The sequence below is a fragment of the Mus pahari genome, chromosome 16 (assembly GCF_900095145.1).
Source record: "Mus pahari chromosome 16, PAHARI_EIJ_v1.1, whole genome shotgun sequence".
Taxonomy (NCBI): Eukaryota; Metazoa; Chordata; class Mammalia; order Rodentia; family Muridae; genus Mus; species Mus pahari.
Window position 1 is genome coordinate 7,371,696 of NC_034605.1, and position 9,550 is coordinate 7,381,245.

The 9,550-nt window shown below is 41.1% G+C and overlaps 1 protein-coding gene across 1 annotated transcript in view; it reads left to right on the top strand.

Moving 5' to 3' along the window:
• The window catches only part of Itih5 (inter-alpha-trypsin inhibitor heavy chain 5), a 96,579-nt gene that overhangs the window by 39,887 nt on the left and 47,142 nt on the right, over positions 1 to 9,550 (top strand). The window contains exons 6-7 of the mRNA XM_021215673.2: positions 6,594 to 6,763; positions 7,607 to 7,723. Of these exons, the coding sequence (XP_021071332.1) occupies positions 6,594 to 6,763; positions 7,607 to 7,723 (287 nt within the window). The remainder of the gene's footprint in view (positions 1 to 6,593; positions 6,764 to 7,606; positions 7,724 to 9,550) is intronic.

A 9,550-nucleotide genomic window follows, 5' to 3' on the forward strand; every position in this document is an offset into this window, starting at 1 on the left:
AAGAAAGAAAGAAGGAAAGAAGGAAAGAAGGAAAGAAGGAAAAGAAAGAAATCTAGATTAAATCTCCTTTTGCTAGGGCTGCTGGGTGAAACTTTGATGCCTATGTACACTTGAATTGTGAGTAAACCACATGTTGCCACACAACACTCAGAACACCCTAAAAGCTACCAGGGATTTGTCTAAAACTCAAATGGGGGCGGACATCCTGTATTTTGATTTTCTAAATTCAGCAAACGTCCGTTACTAAAGGGCCCCACTGTGACTCACCACCAAGCCCCCAGTTTGACACTCTTCCCTGGATCCAGCTGCCTTTCAGCAGCTGGAAGGCCATAGCCCTGCTTGACCTTGGTGAGATTTCTGAACTTTGGCCAGGAAAACAAGCAATTGTTATGTGAAGTTTTTCAGAGTTGTTTAGCTCAGAAGTGACTCAGGTGTGAATCACTTGGCTCCAGAGTTGGTTTTGTTTTGCTTTTTCATATTGGCATGGAAGCCTATGTTACCTTCTTTGTTCTGACTATAATTACTTAAGGCCATCTGTGAACAGTGTACTTAGATGCGAGTATGTCACCCAAGCCCGGCCTTCTCTCTTTTGTTGGATTGTGGGGACAGCCTGTTTTTCCTGTAGGACTTGGATTTTTGGCTCTTCGTTCTTGGATTCTCCTAGTGTGAGGTGCATGTCACTGTGTGAATGAGACCATAAATCACAGTCATGGCTAAAATCAAAGCGTCACCTGCTATGCCCACCTATGCTCATTCAGGAGCAGGCTCTTCAGTTCTCTTGGAAGGCTGCTTTGACTCCCTGCCCACTCACCCGTGGATGTGACAAACCTTCCTGTTAAGTTTTTGACCTGTATAAGCTATCTCCACATTTAAGTATGGAAAGCTGAGACTCAAAAATATATTATTTTTTAAAAAAATATTATTTGAGGGAAGAAGAAGCTCGTAGTGAAGAAAGCAAGCTGTTAAGAAATTTGAGCAGACACCCCTTAACTATCAAAAAAGAACAGACATCTTGAGTTGTAAGTGAGTTAGTGTTCTCTAACTGCTGAGGCCAATCAAGTATATCGTTAAGAGTGAAGGGCTGATTCTGAGCTACCGGTCAAGGGGACATGCTTCCTCATGCTGGGGAAGGCATGGGATCAGGGGTGTGAAGCCACTGACCACACTGAAGTCTGAAGCTGAGAGCGGCTGCTCTGCTCTCTGCATCCTTTCCGTTCAGTCTGAGACTCCAGCTCATTCGATGGCGCTGCCCACACCCAGGATGGCTCTTCTCATACCGGTTAGCTCATTATGGATAAGTCTTCACAGACACACCCAGAGGCTTGTCTCCTGGGTAAGTCTAGATCCAGTGAAGCGGACAATTGATAGTAACCATCACACCAAACAGGTGAGAAAAATCCTTTCCAAAAAAAACCCAAAACAACACAAAGAACAAAAAAATCCAACCCAAAACAAAACAAACACTCTCTCAAAAAAACCAAGAAACAAAGAGAATCTTTAATTAACGAGAAATTTGTAAAAAAACTAACCACTTTCTTCTCGTTGCCTATGCTTTGTTAATTTTTTTATTTCACTGTTGATTTGCAGGATTTTTGTCTTTATTGGGACCATCACATTGCAGATGCCCAATTAGTCACAACATTTTTGACTACCCTAAATTTAACTAAGGTCCCAGGTGAGGAATTGTTATAAACAAACCCAAACCATCTAATCTCTTTTCAAGGGAAATGAACAGGCAGTTTTTTGTTTGGAAATCCTTTTGTAAAAAGCCCCCAGGAATTGGCAGCTTTGGGGTTGACAGTAGCCAAATCCAACACCCACAGGAAACAGAATCTAGGAAGTCCCTCTGCTCATCAGCTCTCAGGACTGTAGTGTCCAGCCAGTGTCCTTGAGTATGGTTCCTAGGCTCCTACGTATTTTCACCTTTAGACTCTTTATGTAGGAATTGGCATTCCCCCAGCATTTGCAGATGCGTAAAAGAATGTCTGTTTGTGAATAGCACCCATGGTCTAGAATAAGGCCATGACTGTAAGTTTGTGTGCTATTAACTTTGCTCTCTTTATATAAAATATACATTATATAAATAGACAGAATGTGTGTTTTGTCTTTACAAGATAGAATCAAATAGATGAATATGTAATAGCATTTATAAACATCAATTTCTTTAGCAAAAGTTATGAATCCTTTCTTCAGGAAAAGCAAGTATACATGCATGGATATGAAAATTCTGCACATCTTTTTTAAGGCCTCTCTGGCAGCAGTTAACTCTACTGTACTTTATAAACATTATTCTTTATGTAGATCCACTTAAATTCCAGCTCAGTAGTGTTCATAGGACATGTCAGACCTTTCCAAATTATTGTTTTTACCAAGTGCACAGTGTTGTAGAGAAAACTGTGATTCCAAATGAACACTAGTTGTTATCAAAGGATAGGGTTTTTTTTTCTTTTTAAGTTGTCTTCTTTTTTAAAGAGTTATTTATTTTATGTATATGAGTACTATGTTGCTGTCTTTAGACACACCAGAAGAGGACATCGGATCCCATTTCAGATGGTTGAGAACCACCATGTGGTTGCTGGGAACTGAAATCAGGACCTCTGGAAGAGCATCCAGTGCCCTTAACCACTGAGCCATATCTCCAGCCTCAGTTGTCTTTTTAAATTGGGCAGAGAACAGGACATGACTCCAAAAGAAAGAGAGGGGACTGTGATGGTTAAGCTTTATCATCAGCTTGACTGAATTTAGACCCAAGAGACACACTCCTGGGCTTATCTGTGATGCTTCTTACAGGGTCCTTCCCCCTGAGGATGAAAAGCTAAGCCTGAGTGTGCGCAGCACCATCCAGTGGGCTGGGGTTCTTGAAATCAATAGGAGAAAAGCAAAAATGCAAGCCAATACAATATGACTGTCTGCTTTGTCTCCTTTGCTTGGAATCCTCTGCCATGATGGACTGTGTACCCTCACACTGTGAGCCAAAGTAAAAACCTTCCTTTCCTAAGTTGGTGTTATCAGGCACTCTGTCACAGTTAATAGAAAACTAACAATTGCATGAACTATCATGTATTGAACGATTGAACACCAGGCGCCATGATCCGTATCTTCCACATGTGATCTCGTTAAGTCCTAGCCATGATGCTAGGATGGTGGTGCTCCAGTTGTCCAGGTGTAGAACTGAAATGTTGAGTCAAGTACGCTGAGTCTTTGAATCACCAGAGCCAGCTTCCTTTGCCAGCAGATGTCAACATCCGTGAAACTGTTTCTGCATACTTCCAGCATTTAAGAAATGTATTTACATCACCTGTGTAATTTCTAGATACTGTACTTACGTATGGAAGTTTTAATACGGAGCGGGAATAATCTCTTTATCTAGAATATGGCCAGTGTCCTACATCAAATAACTAGCTCAGTTACGTGGGATAAAGCTCCTGAGAAGTGCTACATGGCTTCCATGGGCAAGACTGGTTTTGCTTGTGAAGCCTGAGACGTGCATAGGAGGACAGCCTCATGGGAAGGCTGTGGCCTGAGAGGAGTCCATGGGTATGGAGAGCAGCTAGTGAATTTTCTTGAGGAATGACAAGTTACAGTGTCCTTCATCAGAGTAGCTGCCATAGGTCACTCCTTCCCCTTCACCAAGCAGACAGAAAACAAGGGGAAGGAAAATAAGCAAGACCTCTTGTTGGACAAGTAGGGAAGTTGCTTCTTTCTTCTGGGCAGCTTGTAAACTCGTCCTTTGCAGCATTCCTTGTCCTTAGCCCATGATGAAGGGCACTGCAAATACACTCACTAGACTGATGAAGTACTATGTGACAGTCAGCAATATGAGCCCTAGTTAGGTACAAGGAAACGTCAATAGTAAGATGTATTATTATTTAGCTTTGGGGTTTAAGTGAGTAGCTGGAAGTCTTTATTAATGGAATTATCAGATTTCCTCTTCCTCTGATATAAGGGGGATTTTATTTTCCCTTTCCTTGTGTGTGTGTAGATGTGTACACCCGTGTTTGTGCATGTGAAGGCCATAGGTCTACTCTTCTATTGGTGTATGCTTTTTTTTTTTTTTTTTTTTTTTAAGACAGAATTTCTCATTGAAACTAGAACTCACTGATTGAGCAGCGTGGTTGGGCCCTGGAATCCCCCTGTCTGCACTTCTCAGCACTGGAGTCACAGCACTGGTTACCGTGTCCATCTTCTTACATGAGTGCACAGCACCTGCAGTCAGGCCCTCATGATTGTACATATCATCTCCTCAGCCCAGAGTATCTTAACATCCTAAGGATATGGGTTGCCTGTTGGGTCCGAGTGTGGAAAGAGCTTACCATGCTAGCCTGACAACCTGTTTGGTCCCTGGAACCCCAGGTTGAAGGAGACAAATGACAACCTCCTCATGCATGCCATGGTACACATGTGCACCCTTAAATAATAATAATAATAATAATAATAATAATAATAATAATAATAATTATTATTATTATTATTAATATTATTATTATTATTATTATTATTATTATTATTATTATTAAAATATGCTGCTCTCAAGTTGTTCCCAATAGTAGTAGACATTCTACTGGGTCACTTTTACTGTGTGGCACTGTGGGTGGAAGCCAGCATCAGGAATTAAGCTTCTTGGTGAAGAACCCAACAGAGAATGCACCCACTCTTTGGGCATATGAAATAAATCCATTTATATAAAACTCATGAATTTTCATCATGAACAGTCAAACACCAGAGGTCAACAGGCAACAAAACTTGTACGCATCCTTTCTTGTGGTCTGTATCAAAGAATCCAGTCAAGTGAATCATGAAGAAAGAAATAATACTTTTCCAATCCCCAGGGCTTTCATTTTGTTATGAGTGTATTATGTCAGGGCACTAGTAAGAAATAAAAAGAATTTTTATGAGAGAGACTTGGAACAAGATAAAGTGGGTCCGTGCTAGTAGTTTAAAGAGAATGTATTGGTTGCTGCAGAATGTTAGGTGTACTTGCATACAACAAAGACCATGAATGTGTTCTTCATGTAAGGTATGAAGTCAGGGTGAAAGGCATATTCTATTTGCCATAATTACACATCATATCACCTATAGGACTTGTTAAAGTTCTCTCCAGAGCTTCTGGGAAGGGTCTGAGAGTTGACTTTTCCAGGAAGTTCCAAGGTGTTGCTGATGATGCTCTTCAAGACGCAGACCTGCTTTACATCATCTAGCAGGTGGCTCTTCCAGGGAGTGCTTGGACACACCTAACAAAGTGAAGGGTGACAGCTGCTTGTGCCACCAGGACAACTTTCTTTCATTTCTTTCTTTCATTTAACTGGAATGGCATTGCGAGTGCTTCCCAGTAACTCTACCCCTGGTCTTACTCTGCCAGCTGGAACATTTCCAGATATCTCTAATCCCCATATAAGTGACTATGCATGCACATTTAGTCCAGGGAAAAGTGTACAGTGGGGTTCCTTTGGCAAAGTAGATTGTTATGTTCCATGCTGCAGAGTGTCTGTTTAATGTGTTCTGCTCCCAACTCCCATGCTTAAATAAATAAAATAGAATAAAGTGCATATAACTTATGTGTGAGTCTTGCTGAGTTATATACACATTCGTACTTTTACACTAGGCACACCCATTTTGTTACATCAGACATAGGACACATCACTTCAAACTAAGTACGCCCATAGTACATCAAACATAGGACACCTCCCTTCAAAGATTCTTTTGTATCCTTTCCAAGTTAGGACCTTTCCTCCCAAAGGATCATCCACCCTACTTCAGTTGCCTCTGGATGAGTTGTGCTTGACTTTGAAAGCTATGTAAATGAGGAACAGAGAATATGCTCTCCATGCTCTGACGCTGAGCCTCAACATGACTGCCAGCATCACTGGCAGACTTTCCATCAGGCTTCTTACATTTTGATAGTCATACATCATCCTAAGTGTGCCATGTCTATAATGCACTATCAGATTCCTCCTGCTGCTTTGAAAATGCTTATGTTTGAAAACAACAAACTTGGTGTGATGTTTTCCACAAACTAGAATGGTGATAAGCACAGCCTGTCATTAGGTCTTTCTTAGAGCATGGCATTGGCATTACTATTAATGTAGTTTACAGATTGCTTGGGCTATACAAGAGCTCACATCAAACACAGTGGATCAGTACCTGAATTCAAGTTCTTCTGGCTCAGTGTGATGGTTAATATTGTCAACTTGACAGGCTATAGAATCACCCAGGAGACAAACATCTGTATGTCTGTGAGGGATCATCTAGATTAGGCTTATTGAGGTGGAAAAGATGATTATAACTATGGGTGGCACTGTTCCATGGATGGACATAATAAAGCAAGTTGAATATGGCATTCATCTCTCCGCTTTCTGACCTTGGTTACAGTGTGACCAGCTTCCACTCTGTTATGATCTCTCATTCACTCAAACTATGGGCCAAAATAAACCCTTTCATTCTTGAGAAATTAACAAAAGTTCTTAGAAGATATAAGGAGGAAGTCAAACCTTCAATAGAATGAAGTTTAACATCCTGTGTCTATGCAAAAGTTCATTCTTTCTGAGAAAAGTCTTTATGATTTCAGCTCTCTGCTGTTTGTTTATTGCATGCAGGTGACGTGGGCCCTCCCCTTTCTACTCTCATCAACCAAAACGAGACGTTTGCCAAAGTCATCTTTAAGCCTACTGTGGTCCAACAAGCTAAGATTGCCCAGAATGGGATCTTGGGAGATTTTATCATTCGGTATGATGTCGAGAGAGAGCAGAACATTGGTGACATCCAGGTAATGGCTCCTATGATGCCACCACTTGTGGAGCTTGGTCCTTTTTTTTTTCAATTCAGATCTACAGATTCCAATACTTACCTAAAGTGAAAGATCTTTCCAGTTCTTAGTAAAACTATTTAACCCCCAAATACATCTTCAAAGAGCCTATTGATGCTCCCCTTCTGGCTGTCAAGGGTACCTATTTCGTGCTTCAGTAACCTGGACAGAAAATGAAAAATCTGTAATATAATTTTCCCTGTGGTGTTTTAGATGAGGTTAGAATTTTAGCACTTCTTCAACTTTAATTAAAAGAGACTGTTCCGTAGCTTATTTCCCTTCAGGTTGTATAGCTCTAGAGACAAGATGGGAATATTAAACTGAGAAAATGTGCACGGAGAATGCAGACAACCTTGTTATCTCACCGTGTGAGATGCTTAGTGAAAATAGATAGTGCAGGAAGCAGGGTTCTCAGGAAGTAAGGTCAGAGGAAGATGCATAATTAGAGTGGATGGCTTGTCACGGTCTGTGCATCTATATACCTATGTATACATTTTATATAGGGTTTAAGGTAATGCAGATTGAACCCAGAGATCTACACATGCTTAGCAAGCACTTTGTCACTGAGCTACACCCCCATTCCATGATGAATACATTTAAAAACAGATGATTCTACTTTATTATTTTAATGAGTAACTAATTCTCTTGGAGGGATCAAGACTGTAGATAACCTTGTTCTTGGTGTGGAATGTAACTCTGAGCTGTTTCATGCCATCTTTGTGTTTTCTGGAAGTTTCCAGGACTCTGCTCAACGTTCCTTTTTCCGAATGCTACTTCAGTGACTTTATCTTTCCTTCCCCCCAGGTTCTGAATGGTTACTTTGTGCACTACTTTGCTCCTAAAAACCTCCCTCCTCTACCCAAGAACGTGGTCTTCGTGCTTGACATCAGTGCCTCCATGGTGGGAGCCAAACTCCAGCAGGTGAGTCAGCTGCCTGCCCGGTGATGGCTCCTGTTTTCGCCTCCGACATTGATCTCCCCTGGGAGTGACGTTCAGTTGATGCCAAATGTCTGTTTCGCCACCTATCTATTCCTTCTTATGGACATCCTTAGGCTGACTCATGTAAGCCACTTACAGAAACTATAGATTTAAGAGCGCAAACGACCAGCTAGAGAAACACCTCAGCAGAGAGGATAGTGTGAGTGAAACAGGGCCCACTGAGAGGGCCACTCAGCAGTCCAGTCAGCTGACTATGGTGACACACTTTGGAATGCAAATACTTACTTAGGAGACTGAGGCAGAAGGAACACAAGTTTGAAGGCTAGCCTGTGGTACGTGGTAAGTTTCAGGACACCATGGGCTACATAGTGACACCTGGTTCAAAACCATGGAAAACTAAAACAGCAGGAAATAAACCCAAACGGTACCATAGTAACGAAAATCGTGTCCAGTGCGGATTCCTTTGTGAGCAATGGGATAGAAAGAACCCTCGGGCATACCTTTGGCACGTTTGTTCTCAGAGCAAAGAATTCAGGTCTCAATAATTCAGGAGTCGTTCTCATGAAATCTATGCCTCTTCCCAACACACAGAAATCCACGCTCAGAGAGGTTGCTAGATGACATTTACATTGTCTGCTGACTTTTATTGTTGCTGTTGAAAGTCAGTAAAATTTTGACTTGTGTTTTCGTTGGAATTATTTTTGGGGGTCTGATTTGGTGATTTTTCTCCTTTAGATGAGCTTTCTCTAGTTTTAGAATGATGGCTTCTTGAGTATCCTTCCTGAGAGGTTTTCCTTCAATACTCTATGAGTTTGGGGATTCACAGATGTGAGAATTAGCTTTCATTGTCAGTTGGTCACAACTGGGAAGGGAGCCACAGTCAGGTTTCCGCTGGGTAAGGTTGCCCTGAGGTGGCATGTCTAGGGGATCTTTATTATGTTAGCTGGGCTGAGAAGACTCCCTCCCCACTATGGGCAGCATCATTCCCTAGGGGATTCTGAACTGTCTAAGAGTGAAGAAAGGTAGCTGAGAACTCATGTGTATTCACTCCTAGAAATACCAAATTGATTTATAACAGGAAAACTGTTCTCCATGCACTAGGGGGCTCAGTGAAGATAATCAGTGAGCCGCATTAGGGAAAATAGGTTCCTTATTAACTAGTTTTATAGCCAAAGGCATGTCTTTAAGAATAAAAGAGATAAAAGTAATTACAAAGAATAAAAACAATTACTTCGGGAAAGAGAAAAATTTAAATTTGTGCTACAAATGAAAAACAAAGACAATAAATCAGTGGAAAGCTGTATGCAGGAAAAAGATAGCTTTATCATCCATAAACAATGAGCTTTCCCCGACCATTAAGAAATAAGCCTGTATAAGGAAGGGAACAAGGGATATAAGATCGTCCATGAGAAATAAAGATTCACCGAGGTTATGAAAAGAGGAGGCAACCATAGTAACAGTTAAAGAACAGCTACTGACAGGGTTCGTAGAGTGCTTGAAGCTTAGCATTCAAAAAGCTCTGGTTCAGTCTCCAGCTTGGCAAAAATAGGACGTGGGATGCAGTTCTCCGGGTATGGAGGATCAGAAACCCAAGGTCATCCTTGACTCCCTAGGAGGTTCCATGACAGCTGGGGATACATGAGAGCTTATTGGAAAACAGAAACAAACACAGAAAAGAGAACAACATAAACAGAAATACTATTTATTCCCACACTTTTTTCTTTTTTTACTTTTTTAACTTATTTTATTAGATATTTTCTTCATTTACATTTCAAATGCTATCCCAAATGTCCCTTATACCCTCCCCCC